The 20,187-nt window shown below is 64.2% G+C and overlaps 1 protein-coding gene across 1 annotated transcript in view; it reads left to right on the top strand.

Moving 5' to 3' along the window:
- The first annotated feature begins 2,133 nt into the window (after window positions 1–2,133).
- SPTBN4 (spectrin beta, non-erythrocytic 4) overlaps window positions 2,134–20,187 on the top strand; it is a 50,923-nt gene continuing 32,869 nt past the window's right edge. Inside the window, exons 1-14 of the mRNA XM_065420992.1 lie at window positions 2,134–2,281; window positions 2,600–2,751; window positions 3,109–3,282; window positions 3,917–4,008; window positions 4,773–4,853; window positions 5,372–5,487; window positions 6,056–6,168; window positions 9,110–9,297; window positions 9,718–9,835; window positions 10,426–10,584; window positions 14,073–14,375; window positions 15,695–15,845; window positions 16,519–17,389; window positions 17,630–17,767. Of these exons, the coding sequence (XP_065277064.1) occupies window positions 2,134–2,281; window positions 2,600–2,751; window positions 3,109–3,282; window positions 3,917–4,008; window positions 4,773–4,853; window positions 5,372–5,487; window positions 6,056–6,168; window positions 9,110–9,297; window positions 9,718–9,835; window positions 10,426–10,584; window positions 14,073–14,375; window positions 15,695–15,845; window positions 16,519–17,389; window positions 17,630–17,767 (2,804 nt within the window). The remainder of the gene's footprint in view (window positions 2,282–2,599; window positions 2,752–3,108; window positions 3,283–3,916; window positions 4,009–4,772; window positions 4,854–5,371; window positions 5,488–6,055; window positions 6,169–9,109; window positions 9,298–9,717; window positions 9,836–10,425; window positions 10,585–14,072; window positions 14,376–15,694; window positions 15,846–16,518; window positions 17,390–17,629; window positions 17,768–20,187) is intronic.

The following is a 20,187-nucleotide window of genomic DNA, read 5'->3' as shown; positions in this document are numbered from 1 at the left end:
ATGGAAAAGCCCCAGGTTAAAGATGGATTCCAGTCCCAGGTGACATGGTCACATGTCCTGTGAGACCCCCCGGCCTCCATTCTTCCCGGCCTGACTCACAGGAGGGCTTACAAGCAAACAGAGCCATTTACAACCAATTGTCCTGGTCAATGGGAGCCATCAAGCTTCCAAGCCACCATTAATGGCCCACACTTTGCGTAATTACAATAGGACTCAGAGTTAACTTCATATTTCTAGCTTTAGATACAAGAATGATACATTCATACAAATAGGATGATCACACTCAGTAGATTATAAGCTTTGTAATGGTACCTTACAAGAGACCTTTTGCATGGAGCATATTCCAGTTATATTATATTCACTCTCATTAGCATATTTCCATAAAGCATATGGAGTGCAACGTCACAACGGGTCCCGTCCCTCGTTCGCTCGTAGCTCCGAGATGGGCTAGACAGTGGGAGGCGAACCGCGCGAGCTGGGAACGTAGCGTGAGACGCCTCGGTGGAATCTGTTTGTTCCCACGTGTTGGGCTGGGTGCAGGATCTCTGGGCGACTCTCTGATGTCGGAGGGCAACTTAGATCCTAAAGGGCTTAAAATCTATTAGCCTGAGTGGGCTGTAAGGGCTGTTTGCAAAGCCTGCTGGGAGCTGTGTGCTGCGAAGGGCGGGTGTTGCCATTGGTGCGCTGTCAGGCGTCTGGATTGTGCATTTATCGATTCATCGTGTGCACTGAGTCCTCGTCGCCCAGCCCAGTGCAAAGGGAGAGTGACATTGTCGGCTCACGAGGGTGGCATTTTGCACAGAGATGTGGGGAAGCAGAGCCCGAAGGGAAAGGCACAGATTTTAGTAGTTCAGTATTAGGTGCATCACGGCCCGTTGTGCCAGGCGCTGCACAGCCCCTGCCCGGGAGAGTTTACAGTCTAAATTGACGGAGGGCGGGAGGAGACGTGACTTGCCCCACATCATGCAGCAGGCCGAGGGGCAGAGCTGGGATAGAACCCAGGCGTCCTGGCTCCCAGTGGCCACACCACCCCCTGCAGCCCTGCTCTGCACCCTGCCGGATAATCTCTCGTGCCTTCTTGGCAAGTCGGCATCTGCTGGGCAAACCCCCCTCCCTTGGCTGCTGTTTAACGCCAGCGAGGTAACGAACGCGTCAGGCGCGCCCGGGCCGAGAGTTGCGCGCGGTTTGGCGCACCCCACGCTCGGAGAAGGGACGAGCCGGTGGTCCCGGCTGGGGGGGCCGTGCACAGCCCTGTACAGATTACTCGTGCGTCGGGCCCAGCGACTCCCTACAGCGGCCCGTGAAGTCTCCTCCGGGCGTTTGGCCTCTGCGTGCGGCGTTTGGGCTCCATGCCGGGGAGAACGTCGGTTCCTCGGGGTTATGCCAAACCGTTAGGGTCATGGCAGCCCCAAAGCCCCGGTGGGCTGGCCAGCCCCAGCGGACAGACAGTCCCTGCCCCGAGAATTCACTGCTGAGCATGGTGACTCGCACGTGTGCAAAGCCTTGGCCGGCTAGCAGGGGCCTGTGCGTGCTGGGCTGTGCGTGTGCAGCACAGAGCCTGCTCCCCCCCCCAGGGCTTTGTGCGTGTGAACACACGAGCATGAGCGGCAGCGCTGTCCGCACGGGTGATTGAGGGCGCCGCTTTGCCTGCTGCGATGGCTTGTGTGCGATGTTTGGACACGCGGGATGGCGGGTACGTGGGCAGAAGCCAGGTGCATGAAGCTGGGGTGCAGCGAGTGCCAGTTCTGTCACTGGCGTGCCCAGGCACGGCATACACGGACTGCACGTTGGTAGTGAATCGTGCGTCAGCTTTCCCCCGTGCCGATCCCTCGTGCACACACTTGGTGCGTTGTCAGTTGCACGATGAGTGATCGGATGGCGTGTGAGACCCGTTCTGGGTAGGGGGGCGTGCAGGAAGGTTGAGCGTGTAGCATGGTACGTGCACCAGTAACTGTCGTGCTCTGGTTGCTGGAAAGTGCTTGGCGCTGTTCACGCTGCTTAGAAAAGAGCAGCCAGCCCCGATCCAGCTGGAGGTTCCTGGGGGCGGGGCTGCCGGCTGGGGCAGGGTCTCCGGGAACCCCGGCCCAGAGCCTGTCACTTGCTGTCGTTTCCGGTAGACGTTGACGCTCCCCGATGGCCAGCGGAGCAGCCGAGCTGGAGAACATGGAGGTCCAGCCGCAGAACAACAACACCCGCTGGGAGAACACGGACAACCAGGCCTGGGACGACACCACGGCCACCGCCAAACTGTTCGAGTGCTCCCGCATCAAAGCACTCGCCGGTACGTCCGCGGGGGGCGGGAGCCTGGATGCCTGGGTTCTATCCCAGCTCTGGGAGGGGAGTGGGGGCTAGTGGTTAGAGCAGGGGGGCTGGGAACCAGGACTCCTGGGTTCTATCCTGGCTCTGGGAGGGGAGTGGGGGCTAGTGGTTAGAGCCGGGGCTGAGCCAGGACTCCTGGGTTCTGTTCCTGGCACTGGCAGGGCAGTGGACTGTGTTGGTTAGAGCAGGGGGTGCCGTGGGGGGCCCTGCACACGTGACTAGCCATCTCCACAGGCTGGGCATGGGCAGGGCAGTGACCGCTCTGCGTTTGACCCGGCAGATGAGCGCGAGGCCGTGCAGAAGAAAACCTTCACCAAGTGGGTGAACTCGCACCTGGCCCGGGTGTCCTGCCGCATCAGTGACCTCTACGCCGACCTCCGCGACGGCTACATGCTGACCAAGCTGCTGGAGGTGCTGTCCGGGGAGCAGCTGGTGAGAACGCCTCGGCCGGCCCGGCGCTACGGGGACCCCTGGGGGCCTGGGACCCCTGGGGGCCGCCCTGTCAGAGTCTGCGCTATGTGCCATTGCGGGATGCACACTCTGCCCGCTGCAGCCGGTGCAGGGCACAGCCGGGGTGGCAGGACGCTGGCGCGGTGTCCCCAGCCGGCGCGGACAGAGCCAGCAGCAGAGGGTGGGGTTGGGGGGTGGTTCTGTAAAGGGGATCTGGGATGGACATGGCTCTGTCCCCATTAGCCGAGAGCTCTCCCCTGGCCGGGCGGGGAGCCTGCGTGGCACCGGGGACGGGGGAGCTGGAGGCACGGTGCTCAGGCCCCTCCCCATCGCCCCCAGCCCAAGCCGACGCGTGGGCGCATGCGGATCCACTCGCTGGAGAACGTGGACAAGGCCCTGCAGTTCTTGAAGGAGCAGCGTGTGCACCTGGAGAACGTCGGCTCGCACGACATCGTGGACGGGAACCACCGCCTGACGCTGGGGCTCATCTGGACCATCATCCTGCGGTTCCAGGTGCGAGGGGCCGGCGAGGCCAGTGCCCGGGCGGGTGGCCGCTCGGGGGAAATCAGGTGCTCCGGGGAGTGGGGCTGGCCCCCGGGGCTGCCCCAGGGTGGTGCTAGGGGGCGCTGTGCTGCAGGGAGCGGGCTGGGGGGTCAATAGGGGGCACTCTGCCCTGCCAGCGGTGCTGGGAGCCGCGGCTCAGGAGCATAAGGGCAGCGCCTGGTGCCGTGGGGTGGTGACAGATCCCCAGGGACGGACCAGCCCCAGGGCAGGCGACTCCACTCTGCCTCTCCCTGCCTTCCAGTTGGACATGGGCACTGTTACACAGCCGCCGCTGTCCCCCCCAGAGGTGGCTGCATCCCAACGGCGAAGTGATCCCCATATCGATCGCAAAGCACCGCCCCCACCCAGCGAGGCGGGTGGCATAGGGCCAGCTTCACCCGCTGACCCCACGCAGGGTCCCCCCCCAGGCCGGGCACGGGGGCAGAGGAGATGCAGCTCTCGCTCTTCTCCCAAGGTGCCGTCTTAGGGGCATGCCCCAGCAGGAGCAGGGGGAGGGGAGCGGCCAGTGGAACCCAGGTGTCCGGCGGGGGAGGGCTGAGCGTTTCCATGGTGCGTGTGTCAGTCATCCTCCCCCCTCGCCCAGATCCAGGTGATTAAAATCGAGACGGAAGACAACAGGGAGACGCGCTCGGCCAAGGACGCGCTGCTGCTGTGGTGCCAGATGAAGACGGCAGGGTGAGGGGGGCTCTGGAGCTGCCCGGGTGCCCCCATAGCTCCCAGCTGGCCTTCGCACGGGGCGTCCCTCCGGGGACAAGTGACACGCCCAGGGCTGTGACTCCACACTTCCCTCCTGGCGCGGCCCAGGGAGCCGGGCCTGAGCTGCGCCTCGGGCCTCGCTTTGCTCCCTGGCAGGGTGGGCTCTGCCTGCTGCTCCCTAGATCAGCGCGCGTAGGGACCGGGCAGGCATAGGGACCTGGCGGGCGTAGGGACTGGGTGTTCTCTGGGCGGGCGTAGGGACCGGGCAGGCGTAGGGACTGGCATGCATAGGGGCAGGCATTCTCCGGGCGCACAGCTGGGTCGCTTGGACCAAGGCGTGAGTTTAACCCCGGGCGGATGGTTGGATTTCGGGTTTGGGGCCGGTTCTGGGTCTGGAACAGGGCTCAGCTCTTAAACCTAAATCAACCTCCACACGGGCTGTAACCGAGCCAGGGCAGGGCCTCAGCAGACTCCACTGTCCCCCCTGGGCCGGCACAGTCCCAGCCGGTGCCGGGATCCCGGGCCATATCCCCCCGGTGCAGCCGGTGCCGGGATCCCGGGCCGTATCCCCCCGGCGCAGCCGGTGCCGGGATCCGGGCTAGATGGAGGGTGGCTCCGATCGGCCCAGGCTGTCCCAAGGTTGCTGCGAGTCTGATCCCCCAAGCAGAGCCGGGGTGGGCCGGGTGGTCTGTGCCTGGTTGTATTGACTCTTTCCCTGCCCCTCCTTTCCGACCCCCCTCCAGGTACCCGGAAGTGAATATCCAGAACTTCACCACCAGCTGGAGAGACGGGCTGGCCTTCAACGCCCTGATCCACCGGCACAGGTGTGCAGGCGGCTGCCTCTGCTGGGCGGTGGGGGGCTGGGCTCAGTGCTCCAGTGGGGGGCTGGGCGCCCCCCCCCACGGGGTCTGGATTCCAAGGTCTTTTGGGTTGTTTCTGATGCGCTGGCAGCTTCCCAGCTGGGGTCGGAGTTTCTGGAATACATCAGGGCAACGGAATGGAGAGTTCCCGGCTTGGGGAGCGGGGTCTGGTGGTGAGAGCAGGGGGGCTGGGAGCCAGGACTCCTGGGTTCTCCCCCCAGCTCTGGGAGGGGAGTGGGGGCTAGTGGTTAGAGCAGGGGGGGCTGGGAGCCAGGACTCCTGGGTTCTCTCCCCAGCTCTGGGAGGGGAGTGGGGTCTAGTGGTTAGAGCGGGGTGGCTGGGAGCCAGGACTCCTGGGTTCTCTCCCTGGCTCTGGAAGGGGAGTGGGGGCTGGTGGTTGGGGGGGTGGGTCAGGATAAATGGCTCTAAGCCAGGGGGCCCGTCCCACCGAAGGTCTGTCAGGTGTTGTGTTGAATTCCCAGGCCAGAGATCATCGACTTCAACAAACTCACCAAATCCAACGCTACGTACAACCTGCAGCAGGCCTTCAACTTGGCCGAGCAGCAGCTGGGCCTGACCAAGCTGCTGGACCCGGAAGGTAACTCCACGTCTCACGGTGCAGCCACCTCTGGGGTGGAACAGCGGTGGGGGGTCGGAGACCCCTGACCGGCTGAGTGACTCTGGCCAAGTCCCTTCCCCTCTGCCCAGGGTCTGGTCACACTCTGAGCCCTACAGCAGCCGGTGCCGGGTGGCTGAGAGCCCCGCTGTCCATGCTGGCTGGTATCGGGTCGTGCCCTGTGCTCCCCCGTTGGCCTGTTGTCACTTGTCTTACACCCAGATTGGGGGCTGTCTGGGGAAGGGGCTGTGTTTGTACAGCGCCTAGCGCGATGGGGACTGGGTGCATGGCTGGGACATCTGGGTGTGCCCGTAATACACCTAATAATAATAATAACGTGGCCTCCTGGGGCCTCGGTTCCCCACCTGTGACCCAGGGAGACTAGCCTGGCCTGGCCTCCCTGGGGGTTGGGGGGGTAAATACGGTCCAGGTGGCGAGGTGCTCGGAGCTGCAGGAACAGGCGCCAGCTAAGTCACTCGCGCTGATATTGGGCGCTTGGCCGGCGGATCTGACGTCTCTGCTGAGCAGTGCCGTTCTCTCCCCCCGGCAGACGTGAACATGGAGAACCCGGATGAGAAGTCCATCATCACCTACGTGGTCTCTTTCTACCACTACTTCTCCAAAATGAAGGCCCTCGCAGTGGAGGGGAAGAGGATTGGGAAGGTGGGTGCCTTGGGGGTGGCTGCCGGGGGGCGCTGGTCTCGCCGGTTACCTGCTGGGGACCGCAGAGGGCGCCGAACCGTTTGCAGGGTGACCGCGATTCCTCGTCGGATGTTAACAAGGGCCAGTCCCTAATCTGCAATAACGCCCTCGGTTTGGCACGGGGATACAGGCGTGTGCAGCTCCTGGCGCACTGCTGCGTCGTATCGTGGTAGAGGGTAAGGAGACAGCTGAGATTGGGACCCCCTCTTGTGCTGGGTGCCGGGCAGACCCGAGATCGGGGCCCCGCTGTGTCCCGGAGCAGTGGGGCTGGGAGTTAACAGCACGTTGAGATGGAGGGGACTGTTTGCTCACACTCGGGTCACGTTTTGAGCTTTTCTTCCCGACTGTGAGCTGGAAACCTGCTGGTGTTTAAAAGAGAGAAGGTGGGTGAGGGTGTATGTTTTATTGGACCGACGTCTGGCAGCTGAGCTCTGCTGTAGTCACATGACCCCTGCAGCCTGCAGACATGGGGTTTACGTTTCCTGTGCCTTCATCTGCCCCACGCTCCCTTCCGCTGAGTTACTTTGGTTTGACCCCGAGCCTACCCAGGAGCTGCCGGTGCCCGTAATGGGCCCAGCTCCCCTCGTGCGGCCAGTTACACTAGTGCAAAGCAAGTGTGAAATGCGGCCGAGTCAGAGAGGCCCCCCCTGCATGTGGCACTAGTGCAAATGACCGTGCAGGGGGCTGGGTTGAATTGTGTCTGGAGCCCCCTGCTGGTGGTTTAATTTATTACCTGGCGAGGGTATAACGGGGTGCGAGAAGAGCCTCTAGTGGCAGGCAGGGTGTTGTCTGGCCCAGCAAAGCCAGGCGGGCACAGCTCCTTCGGTTCTCGGTGGGCAGCAGGGGGCGCTCTCGGGGTGGTGCCAGGGAAGGCGCCACCTGCTCCGTGGCTGGGCGCCTGGGAGCAGCACTCACTGGTCTCCCCCCCGCCCCCCAGGTGCCTTGCTGACGAGATCGCTGCTGACAGCTGGGTCCTGCCAGCTGCTCTTCTACGCCCATCTGAGCCGTTTCTCTGCAGCAGCCCCAGGCTCGAGCTGCCCCTGCGCAGGGCTGCCGCGGCAAAGGACCGCGAGGCTACGGAGAGACGCTGGGGGGGGAGGGGGCACCACACCGCGCCCAGGCTGTCTGAACTGCCAGGGGAGCAGCGGGGCCAGGGGAAGCCAGCGCCTGGTGCTTCTAGTCTCGGACGGCAGCGGATACTCCGTACAGCGGCCACTGCCAGAGCGGCAGCATGGCCAATGGGCTGTGCTGCGGGAGACTGGGTCTGCTCCCAGATCTGCCAGCCATGTTCAGGGCAGCTCCCCCCACCCAGCGACGGGCGCAGGCTCTCTGCAGACCCAGGCAGCGTCGCTCACACTCGGGGCAGCTCCCCCCCCCATCGACGGGCGCAGGCTCCCTGCAGACCCAGGCAGCGTCGCTCACACTCGGGGCAGCTCCCCCCCCCAGCGACGGGCGCAGCCTCTCTGCAGACCCAGGCAGCGTCACTCACACTCAGGGCAGCTTCCCCCCCCCCGCCCCCCCCAGCGACGGGCGCAGGCTCTCTGCAGACCCAGGCAGCGTCACTCACACTCAGGGCAGTTCCCCCCCTCCCCCAGCGACAGGCGCAGGCTCTCTGCAGACCCAGGCAGCGTCGCTCACACTCAGGGCAGCTCCCCCCACCCAGCGACGGGCACAGGCTCTCTGAAGACCCAGGCAGCGTCGCTCACACTCAGGGCAGCTCCCCCCACCCAGCGACGGGCGCAGGCTCTCTGCAGACCCAGGCGGCGTCGCTGCGTCACTCACACTCAGGGCAGCTCCCCCCCCAGCGACGGGCACAGCCTCTCTGAAGACCCAGGCAGCGTCGCTCACACTCAGGGCAGCTCCCCCCACCCAGTGACAGGCGCAGGCTCTCTGCAGACCCAGGCAGCGTCGCTCACACTCAGGGCAGCTCCCCCCACCCAGTGACGGGCGCAGGCTCTCTGCAGACCCAGGCAGCGTCGCTCACACTCAGGGCAGCTCCCCCCACCCAGTGACGGGCGCAGGCTCTCTGCAGACCCAGGCAGTGTCGCTCCGTCGCTTACACTCAGGGCAGATTGGGGGGGGGTCAGATCCAAAAGGGGACTCCCAGCAACAGGGTCTCTGCAGACTCAGGCGCGTCATCCTGTTTCATAGGCACCGCAGCTGGGGGCGAAGGGCGGAGAGATTCCAAGGAGGGTGGAGGGGCCTGGTGGGTTTTCACAGGGAGCTTCAGCCACACACAAGGGAAGGGAAAGCGGGACCATGCGCATTGGGAAATACCCGCTTCCCCCCCCCCCCGCCTGTCTTGTCTGTGAGTTGGTTGGGGCACTCTGTGTCTGTGCAGCGCCCAGCGCGAAGGGGCCCTGATCTCGGCTGGGGTCTGTGCAGCGCCCGGCGCGAAGGGGCCCTGATCTCGGCTGGGGTCTGTGCAGCGCACAGCGCGACGGGGCCCTGATCTCGGCTGGGGTCTGTGCAGCGCCCGGCGCGAAGGGGCCCTGATCTCGGCTGGGGTCTGTGCAGCGCCCGGCGCGAAGGGGCCCTGATCTCGGCTGGGGTCTGTGCAGCGCACAGCGCGACGGGGCCCTGATCTCGGCTGGAGTCTGGGCAGCGCCCGGCGCGACGGGGCCCTGATCTCGGCTGGCCCGGCCGCTCCGGCGAAGGGGGTGGGAGAACCGACCTAGACTAGACTAGATCACGCCTGGGGCTCTGCTGGTGCGATGAAAGCGGTGCAGTGGGACGTGGCTAGGTAAAGCACCATTAGCCCAGGAGAGCTGAGTGACCGTCCCGCGCTGCCTCACCTGGCCGCACCGGGACGCAGAGACGGCATCCCCAGCAGACGGGGCGCCCCGGGGCCCACTGCTGGGCCCGTTTACTCCTGCGATGACCTCGCCCCGCCTCCCCACAGGTGCTGGACCAGGCGGTGGAGATCGAGAAGCTCATGGAGCGGTACGAGCTGCTGGCAGCCGAGCTGCTGGCGTGGATCGAGCGCACCGTCGGCATCATCAGCAACCAGAAGTTCGCCAACTCCCTGGCCGGGGTGCAGCAACAGCTCCAGGCCTTCACCACCTTCTGCACCCTGGAGAAGCCGGTCAAGTGAGCGGCTGCCCGCGACGTGCGGGGCGATGGCGTGGGAGCTGGGCGGGGGGGGCGCTGCGCAGGCGGGTGGTTCCCCCCCAGATTCTAACCAGTGCAGCCAACCTGGAGCTGTGGTGTGGATGTGGGTTTGGAAGTGGAGTCTCCACACCCAGCCGGCTGCAGGAGTCCTTGGGCTGAGAGTTTCCTGGGGCGTCCGGGCACGAGGTGCCCCCAGCCCCCCTCAGGAATCCCCCAGGGCAGAGCAGGCCCCGGGAAGAGCCCGTCCCACTCAGCGCCCTCGTGGGGAGGAAGGGTGCAGCCGTGGCCAGGGTGGCGGGGGCCTGGCTGTGACAAGCTGTGGGTGGGGGGAGCGATGGCGGGGGGGGGGGGACCATGGCCGGGGGGGGGGCGTAATGCCTGGCCCGGTTCCCTCGGCAGGTTCCAGGAGAAGGGGAACCTGGAGGTCCTGCTGTTCAGCATCCAGAGCAAACTGCGCGCCCAAGGCCGCAAACTCTACGTGCCCAGCGAGGGCCGGGGCATCGCGGACATCAACAAGGTGCAGCCGCGGGGCAGGGAGCTGAGGGGGGACTATGGGGGGAGGAGCTGTGGGGGGATGGGGCCGTGCAGGGGAGCCGTGGGGGGGGGGACGGGGGAGCTGTGGGGGAGTCATGGGGTGTGAGGAGCCGTGGGGGGATGGGGCCATGCAGGGGAGCTGAGGGAGTGTGGGGGAGCCGTGGGGGGGACGGGGGAGCTGTGGGGGAGTCATGGGGGGTGAGGAGCCATGGGGGAGACGGGGGAGCCATGGGGGGATGGGGCCATGCAGAGCGGTCAGGGGGTTCAAACAGACCCATTCCCCTGCGGTCTCTCCCCCACTGGTGCCCTGCACCAGGCCCTGTCTGCGTCCACTGGGACTTCGGGGCCTGTGGGTCCGTTGCCAGTGGCGACAGGCCTGTCCCGTGGGAGCGGGGCCCCTCGCGAGGTCTGGGCAGGACGGTGCCCACAAGCCGCCCCCTGGGCCAGCCCAGGCCCCCAGAGCGCGAAGAACCCGGCCCCGGCTGCCCCCTGGGCCCCAGGGATGGCCCCCGGCCCCCCCGAGGGAGCGCTGCCCCCCCCCCCCGGCCCCTCTGAGCCCCACACTGCCCCCAGGCCTGGGCCCGGCTGGAGAAGGTGGAGCATGAGCGGGAGGTGTCGCTGCGCAACGAGCTCATCCGGCAGGAGAAGCTGGAGCTGCTGGCCCAGCGCTTCGACCACAAGGCCGGTATGCGGGAGGCCTGGCTCGGCGAGAACCAGCGGCTGGTGGCGCAGGTGAGGTCCCACGCGGCTGCTCCCCAGCCTCCCACGCAGCCCCCCGGGGCCCCACCCAGCCCCCCAGGGCCCCACGTGGCTCCTCCCCAGCCTCCCACCCAGCCCCCCGGGGCCCCACGCGGCCCCTCCCCAGCCCCCAACCCAGCCCCCCACCCAGCCCCCCGGGGCCCCACGCGGCTCCTCCCCAGCCCCCCACCCAGCCCCCCGGGGCCCCACGCGGCTCCTCCCCAGCCTCCCACCCAGCCCCCCGGGGCCCCACGCAGCTCCTCCCCAGCCTCCCACGCAGCCCCCCGGGGCCCCACCCAGCCCCCCGGGGCCCCACGCGGCTCCTCCCCAGCCTCCCACCCAGCCCCCCGGGGCCCACAGGCAATCCGAGAATCATAGAATATCAGGGTTGGAAGGGACCTCAGGAGGTCATCTAGTCCAACCCCCTGCTCAAAGCAGGACCAACACCAACTAAATCATCCCAGCCAGGGCTTTGTCAAGCCAGGCCTTAAAAACCTCTAAGGAAGGAGATTCCACCACCTCCCTAGGTAACCCATTCCAGTGCTTCACCACCCTCCTAGTGAAAAAGATTTTCCTAATATCCAACCTAAACCTCCCACACTGCAACTTGAGACCATTACTCCTTGTTCTATCATCAGGTACCGCTGAGAACAGTCTAGATCCATCCTCTTTGGAACCCTCTTTCAGGTAGTTGAAAGCAGCTATCAAATCCCCCCTCGTTCTTCTCTTTTGCAGACTAAACAATCTCAGTTCCCTCAGCCTCTCCTCATAAGTCATGTGCTCCAGCCCCCTCATCATTTTTGTTGCCCTCCGCTGGACTCTTTCCAATTTTTTCACATCCTTCTTGTAGTGTGGGGCCCAAACTGGACACAGTACTCTAGGTGAAGCCTCACCAATGTCGAATAGAGGGGAATGATCACGTCCTTTGATCTGCTAGCAATGCCCCTACTTATACAGCCCAAAATGCCGTTAGCCTTCTTGGCAACAAGAGCACACTGTTGACTCATATCCAGCTTCTCGTCCACTGTGACCCCTAGGTCCTTTTCTGCAGAACTGCTGCCTAGCCATTCGGTCCCTAGTCTGTGCATGGGATTCTTCCGTCCTAAGTGCAGGACTCTGCACTTGTCCTTGTTGAACCTCATCAGATCCTCATCCATCCAGCCGAACCCAATGGCCCCGGAGACAAACGGGACACAAAGCAGCCCTGACCTTACTGCCCCACGGGCAGTGCTAGGCCTGTGTGGAGCAGGAGGGGGGTCTAGTAGTTAGAGCAGGGGGGGGCTGGGAGCCAGGACTCCTGGGTTCTCTCCTAGCTCTGGGAGGCGAGTGGGGGCTAGTGGTTAGCCCCTCTCTCATGCACACACACACCCAGCGGCCCGGCCCCTCTCTCATGCCTCTGCTGGCCCCTCATGGGATAAGAGGGAAGGTTCTCTCATGGATTGATAACTGGTTAAAAGACAGGAAACAAAGGGTAGGAATAAATGGTCAGTTCTCAGAATGGAGAGAGGTAAAAGTGGTGTCCCCCAGGGGTCTGTACTGGGCCCAGTCCTATTCAACATATTCATAAATGGTCTGGAAAAAGGGGTAAATGGTGAGGTGGCAAAATTTGCAGGTGATACAAAACTACTCAAGATAGTTAAGTCCCAGGCAGACTGCAAAGAGCTACAAAAGGATCTGTCAAAACTGGATGACTGGGCAACCAAATGGCAGATGAAATTCAATGTTGATAAATGCAAAGTAATGCACATTAGAAAACAGAATCCCAACTCTATGTATACAATGATGGGGTCTAAATTAGCTGTTACGACTCAAGCCAGAGATCTTGGAGTCATTGTGGATAGTTTTCTGAAAACATCCACTCAATGTGCAGCGGTGTCAAAAAAGCGAACAGGATGTTGGGAATCATTAAGAAAGGGATAGATAAGACAGAAAATATCATGTTGCCTCTATATAAATCCATGGTACGCCCACATCTTGAATACTGCGTGCAGATCTGGCCGCCCCATCTCAAAAAAGATCTATTGCAATTGGAAAAGGTTCAGAAAAGGGCAACAAAAGTGATTAGGGGCATAGAACAGCTTCCATATGAGGAGAGATGAATCAGACTGGGACTGTTCAGCTTGGAAAAGAGATGACAAAGGGGGGATATGCTAGAGGGCTATAAAATCATGAGCAGTGTGGAGAAAGTAAATAAGGAAGTGTATTTACTCCTTCTCATAACACAAGAACTAGGAGTCACCCAATGAAATCAATAGGCAGCAGGTTTAAAACAAACAAAAGGAAGTATTTCTTCACACAATGCACAGTCAACCTGTGGAACTCCTTGCCCGAGGATGTTGTCGTCACAGACTCACAGATCGTGCCCACTCTTGGCCCCGTGCGGTCCGTGGGAGGTGCCCCTGTTAGTGAGACAGCCCTTTTCCCGGGGGTCCACTCTCTCCCGGGGTCAGGCCCCTCCACCTCCTGGAGCCGCACCTCTCTGAGCCTTAGCATGTCTGTCTCTCGCCGTGGGCCCCCTCAGGGAATCCACTCGCTCTGGACCCCCGGGGCCTCCACCCCCGAAGGGAATAATGCCCCCCCCCCCCCGTTCTCTAGCCCGGAGCGACTCTCAGCCAGCGTCACACAGGAGGGTTATTGAGAGTTGAACACAGCACAGGAAACTCTCAGGGCCTCAGGCCTGACCTCCCTCAGCCCAGCACATCCCAGTCTCCCCAGCATCCAGGTGGGCTCTGCCTGCTCCCCCTCTCCAGCCTCGAGCCCCCCTGCTTCCCAGCTGGGCATCTGAGATCCCCGGCCCCAGGCCCCGCCTCTGTCCATTGTCTTCTCTGCAGGGAAACAGGGTCGTAAACAGGGTCGCCTGGGCCTCCTCTCCTCTCAGCCCTCCTCTGGCCCCTCTGGCTGGAACCGGCTGGTTAGGTCACCGGGGTCCTCTCCCCGCAGCCCATTGTCCTCCCACTGGCCAGAACCGGCTGCTCGGGTCAGCAGGTCACCAGTCGCTGGGGTGTCCCTCCTCCAGGCCATTGTCCGGGGTCCCAAGTTCCCTCTCCGGTCCTCTGTACCAACAAACTCCCTCTCCCCTCCCTGGTTAAACCAGTAACACACAGGGACACTGAGTCCCACCCCCTCTGCATGCAAACCACGGGAAAAACAAGGAAAACACAAGAAAATCCCCCACTCCGTCACAGTTGTGAAGGCCAAGGCCATAACAGGGTTCAAAAAGGACTAGATACATTCACTGAGGATAGGTCCATCAATGGCTATTAGCCAGGATGGGCAGGGATGGTGTCCCTAGACGCTGTTTGCCAGAAGATGGGAATGGGCGACAGGGGATGGATCACTCGATGATTATCTGTTCTGTTCATTCCCTCTGGGGCACCTGGCACTGGCCACTGTCGGAGGACAGGACACTGGGCTGGATGGCCCTTTGGTCTGACCCGGTCTGGCCGTTCTTGTATTCTCTCTCACGCCCCCGCCGCCCCCAGGACAACTTCGGCTACGACCTGCCGGCGGTGGAGGCAGCCATGAAGAAGCACGAGGCCATTGAGGCGGACGTCTCGTCCTACGAGGAGCGCATCCAGGTGGTGGTGGAGCTGGCGCTGGCCCTGGAGGCCGAGGGTTACTACGACGTGCGGCGCATCAGCGCCCAGAAGGGCAGCATCCTGCGCCAGTGGGGACTGCTGACCGAGCTGGTGGGCGCCCGGCGGGCCCGCCTGGAGCAGAGCCTGGCCCTGCAGACCATCTTCCAGGAGATGGTTTACATGATCGACTGGATGGAGGAGATGCAGGTGGGCAGGGAGCGGGGGGAGGGGGGTGGGTAGCCTGCTTGTGGCCTGGGGGGGTTGGGCACGGTTTAAACCAGTGCCCACGACCTGGGGGAGCGAAGGCTCCGGTGTGAACTGGTGCATGAGGCCTGGGGGAAGGGAGAAGGACGGGTTTGGACTGGTGCCTGTCACAGCAGGACGGCTGCGATCTGCAACTGGCCTCCCCGGCTGTGCCTGGGTTTGGCACCATCTGCTCCATGGGCGCCCGCTTGGCAGGTCTCCGCTTGGGCCAGGGGACCCTGGGGCTTCGCTCTGTCGTGACATGGGGGCCTGGTCCGGAGAGGCGGAGAGAGGCTGTGGGGGCAGAAATGCAGTGCGGGCCAGCAGCACGGGGAACTGCCACTGCCTGCGGGGGGACCTTGGGCACGTCCCTCACCCTCGCTGGGCCTCAGTTTCCTCCCAGCGGCGATTCCCGTGGCTCCCAGGAAGCGGCTGCCAGGTCCCTGCAGCCCCTGGGCACATGGGAGCTGCGGGGCCGGTACTGGGGGTGGGGGCAGCGCATGGAGCCTCCCTGGCTGCCCATGCGCCACGGGCCTGCAGGGACCTGGCGGCCGCTTCCGGGTGTCGCATGGAGCCAGAGCAGGCAGGGAACTGGCCTTAGCCCCAGAGCCACCAACCGGACTAGTAGCAGCGGTGCCGACCGGAGCCGCCAGGATCCCTTTCCGACCGGGCGTTCCCATTGAAAACCGGGCACCTGGCAACCCTAATCCCTCCGTCCCCCCTCGCCTGCCGGAGCCCCAAGCCCCCCGCGGCCAGAAGAGCCCAGCCTGAACCTCTCTGAGCCCCGGCCTGCCTGCCCGCGCTGCCCCGGCCCACGCACCCCCGCTGCCCTGAGCCCCAGTCTGCCCGCCCCAGCTACCGCGAGCCCCACCCCAGCTACCCCGAGCCCTGGCCCGCCGGCTGACCTGCCCTAGCCGTGCCAGCCAACCCAAGCACCGGCCCACCCGCCCCTAGTCCCAGGCCACTGGCTGGCCTGACCCCCAGCCCAAACCCCTGGCTACCAGCCCAAGCACGGGCCTGATGCCCTGGCCACCGACCAGTCCGAGTTGCCCCTGGCTGCTGGCCGGCCAGAGTCACCCCATCAGGCCCCTGGGAGAAGAGAATCGTGCCAGGCCGGTAACTTCCTGCAGGCGTTACAATAGGGGCCTCGGGGCCTGAGCCAAGGAGCGGGGCCCCGTGGTGCCAGGCGCTGTACGTAACACAGAGGCAGCCCCTGACTGGGGTCGCTCGCAGCTGGATCCCAGCCCAGTGGTGACGGCTTCGCCTGCCCTTTGTCCCGCCAGGCCCCGCTGCTGTCGAGGGAGGTGGGGAAGCACCTGCTGGAGGTGGAGGACCTGCTGCAGAAGCACGCCCTGCTGGAGGCCGACGTAGCTGCCCAGAGCGAGCGGGTGCAGGCGCTCAACCAGGCCGCCCTGAAGTTCTGCGAGCTGGCGGGTAAGTGCGGGCTGGGGAGGGGTCTCCCGACCCCTGCGGTGGGGGCCGAGTGTCGGCGGGGCCGGGCCGCGCTTTGCCCGGGTCCGAACGACAGCAGCTTATCCCAGCCACTGGTCCCATCACCAGCGGGGCCCAGACCTCGGCTCCTGTAGCCGGCTGAGACATCTCCTAGCCCTTTGCAGAGAACGTGCAGGCCCAGGTGGGCTATGATGGGGGGGGGGGTGTGGCTGGGAGCCAGGACTCCTGGGTTCTCTGGGTCTGTAGCCAACAGGCCAGGCCGGGAACTGAGTGCACAAGGCACCGTGGGAGAGATTCCCGTGCAAAGCCATGGGCACCCGGCTTCCAACAAGGTCTGGGGTCGGGCAGACAATTTTCAGAACAGACGAGGGCTGTACTGGGGAGGGGAGTGGGGTCTAGTGGTTAGAGCAGGGGCTGGGCGCCAGGACTCCTGGGTTCTATCCCCAGCTGTGGAAGGGGAGTGGGGTCTAGTGGTTAGAGCAGGGGGGCTGGGAGCCAGGACTCCTGGGTTCTATCCCAGCTCTGGGGGAGGTGTGGGGGCTGGTGGATTAGAGCTGGGGGCTGGAGCCAGGACCCTGGCAGTGCAGGTCTTTCCCCCAGCAGCAATCAGCGGCTAAGAGCCGGGCCCAGCGTCTCTCCTGCTCCCCTGCCCCAGGTTACCAGCCCTGTGACCCCCAGATCATCCGCAACCGCGTGACCCACGTGCAGACGTGCCTGGAGGAGCTGTGCCAGCGGGCGGCCCAGCGGCGCACGGAGCTGGAGGCCTCCTGCCACCTGTGGGCCTTCTTCCAGGAGCTGGAGGAGGCCGAGGCCTGGGTGCGGGAGAAGGAGCAGATCCTGGCCTCCAAGCCGTGCGGCAAGGACCTGAGCAGCGTGCTGCAGCTGAGCGGGCAGCACAAGCTGATGCTGGGGGAGCTGGGCGGGCGCCGGGCCCTGCTGCACCAGGCCGTGAAGAAGGGGGAGCAGCTGCTGGCCACCCAGCGCCCCGGCGCAGCCCAGCTGCAGGAGAAGCTGCGGGAGGTGCGGCAGCGCTGGAAGAAGCTGGAGGAGGTGACGGGGATGCACCAGCAGAAGCTGCAGGAGGCCTTGAGCTTCTACCAGTTCAGCGCCGAGACGGACGACCTGCTGGCCTGGCTGCAGGACACCTACCGCCTGGCCTCCAGCGACGACTTCGGGCACGACGAGTACTCCAGCCAGGCGCTGCTCCGCAAGCACGCCGCCGTGGCGCAGGAGCTGGAGCGGCACCGGGCGCCCGTGCTGGCCCTGCGCGCCCAGCTGGCCCGGCTGGCCCCCCAGCACCACCAGGTGGTGGACGTGCAGATCCGCATCGTGGAGGTGGAGCAGCTCTATGGGGAGGTGGCCGAGGTGGCCGTGCTGCGGCACCAGTGGCTGCAGGACGCCCTGGCCGTGTACCGCATGTTCGGCGAGGTCCGCGCCTGCGAGGGCTGGCTGGACGAGAAGGAGCAGTGGCTCTCCGGGATGCACGTGCCACAGGAGCTGGAGGACGTGGAAGTGGTGCAACACAGGTCTGGCGCCCACGGTTCTGTTCTCCGCTGGGGGGCTGGGAGCCAGGACGCCTGGGTTCTATCCCAACTCTGGGAGGGGAGTGGGGTCTAGTGGCTAGAGCAGGGGGCTGGGAGCCAGGACGCCTGGGTTCCATCCCCAGCTCTGGGAGGAGGGGGGAAGGGTGGGGAGCCAGGACGCCTGGGTTCTGAATGCCCCGTATGATTCTGTTCTGTCCACGAGCCCCTGTGCGCCTTGGGCAGGTTTGAGAGCCTGGACCAGGAGATGAACAGCGTGATGGGGCGCATCCTGGACGTGAACGAGACCGTGCAGCAGCTGGTGGAGGGTGGCCACCCCAGCGCGTCCGAGGTGCAGTCCTGTCGGGACCACCTGAACGGCAGGTACCTCCCCCGTGGGGCTGGGGCCGGGGGGAGGCTTCGGAAGGGGGGGCCTCGGGATCAGAGGCGGGGCTGGGTTGGATTCCCAGCTGTCCGGGTCCCTGCGTGTGTCAGGGCCACGTCTGTAATACACGGATAGTGGCCCTGTCTGTGCCTGGAGATCGATGGGCTCCTGGCTCTGTTCGCTGGGTAACCCCCCGCCCAGTTCCCTGGCCCGGAGATCAAGGAGTCGGTGGGTGGGAGCCAGGAGCAGGCCTAGGGTCCGTGTGCAGAGGCAGAGACGTGGGCACCCGTCCGCAGGGGAGCCGGCCTAGAGCCGGGAGCGCCACATCCACCGCCGAGCCCAGGCAGCCGAGAAGGGGTCTGTCCATCTGCCCGGGGACAGTGCTGCTTTGCGGGCATACTGAATGCCCCCAGCCACTCCTCCTCCCCGGCGCACGGCTGACTCCGGCCGGCACGGCTCCTTCTCCATGGGACTCGCCGGGGCCGTGCGGCTGGGTCCCAGCAGTGTCGGGAACCGCTCCCCCCCAGAAGTGGGGCCTGCTTTGGGGTTCACACCAGCAGCGCTAAGTGGGAGAGGAAACGCTGGCAGAACCGCTGCGCTCCCAGGACCGGCGCCTCTGCCGACGGCACAATTCCGCTTTGGAACGTACCCAGGAGCTGCTGCTGCCCGGTCTCACTGCAACCCCTTGTCATGGACTCACAGCTCGTGCCCACTCTTGGCCCCGTGCAGTCCGTGGGGAGTGCCCCTTTCAGTGCGACAGCCCTTCTCGGGGGTCCACTCTCTCCTGGGGTCAGGCCCCTCCACCTCCTGGAGCCGCACCTCTCTGAGCCTCAGCACGTCTGTCTTTGCCGTGGGCCCCCTCAGGGAGTCCATTCGCTCTGGACCCCTGGGGTCTCCATCCCCGGAAGGGGTTGATGCAACCCTGTTCTCTAGACTGGAGTGACTCTCAGCCAGCGTAACACAGGAGGGTTTATTGAGAGTTGAACCCAGCACAGGAAACTCTCTGACCCTCAGGCCTGGCCTCCCTCAGCCCAGCACATCTCAATCTCCCTGCATCCCGGTGGACTCTGCCTGCTCCCCCTCTCCAGCCCCGAGCCCCCCTGCTTCCCAGCTGGGCATCTGATACCCCCGCCCAAGCCCCGCCTCTGTCCATTGTCTTCTCTCCAGGGAAACAGGGTTGTAAACCAGGTCACTGGGCCTCCTCTCCTCTCAGCCCTCCTCTGGCCCCCTCGGGCTGGAACCGGCTGGTCAGGTCACCGGGGTCCTCTCCCCGTAGCCCATTGTCCTCCCACTGGCCAGAACCGGCTGCGACTCCTGCGCTAGGTCTCCGGGTTGCCAGGTCACCGTCGCTGGGGTATCCATCCTCCAGGCCATCGGCTGGGGTCCCAAGTTCCTTCTCCGGTCCTCTGTAACAACAAACTCCCTCTCCCCTCCCTCGTTAAACCAGTAACACCAGGGACACTGAGTCCCACCCCCGCTGCATGAAAATCCCCCACTTCGTCACACCCCTGCCCACTCCTGGCTCCTTAAAAACCTCTAAGGAAGGAGATTCCACCACCTCCCTAGGTAACCCATTCCAGTGCTTCACCACCCTCCTAGTGAAACAGTTTTTCCTAATATCCAACCTAAACCTCCCCCACTGCAACGTGAGACCACTGCTCCTCTGTGGTTTGGGGCTCTTGAGGGGGCTGATTGGCAGAAATTGCCGAGCACGGAGAATGGTGCCCTTGTCACGGAGTGTGGGGGGACACAAGGCCCTGCACCCCTGGCTTCCTGCGATTCACCGTGACTCTCAGCCAGCCAGTAAAGCAGAAGGTTTATTTAGACGACAGGAACACAGTCCAAGACAGGTCTTGCAGGCACAGACAACAGGACCCCCCTCAGTTAGGTCCATGTTGGGGTCCCAGGGCACCCCAGCCCCCTTGCGAGGTCAGAGCCCTGTCTGCCTCCCAGCCAGCTCCTGAAACTCTGCCTTCAGCGACCCCTCCCACAGCTTTTGTTCAGTTTCCCTGGCAAAGGTGTCACCTGGCCTCTAACCCCTTCCTGGGTTCTCATGTTACATGCTCAGGTACTCTCCGTCGGTCAGTCTCCCATCCCCCAATGCAGACTATCCTAGCCATACTCCCGTCAGCATTCAAAGCCCACAGTAAGAACAGTCCCAGTTCGTCACAGCCCTGCACTACACACTTCCGTCGGTGTGACACCCTCACTCGCCCCCCGCCCCCGAGCCAGGCGGTTACGCCGACCGAAGCCCGGGCTGTCCAGCACCGTGTAGCTGGAAGGGCTTCTCCTGTGACACAGCTCCTCTCTCGGGAGGTGGATTAGCTCCGCTTTCCCGTCAGCCACACCACGGCACTACAGCCCAGCTCCTCAGACTAAGCATCTGGGCCCCAGGGTGCCTGGAGCCCAGCAGGGACTT

The sequence above is a fragment of the Emys orbicularis genome, chromosome 21 (genome assembly GCF_028017835.1).
Source record: "Emys orbicularis isolate rEmyOrb1 chromosome 21, rEmyOrb1.hap1, whole genome shotgun sequence".
NCBI classification, from domain to species: Eukaryota; Metazoa; Chordata; order Testudines; family Emydidae; genus Emys; species Emys orbicularis.
Note: the sequence above shows the minus strand (reverse complement) of the source record. Positions and strands in the feature narration are given on the sequence as shown.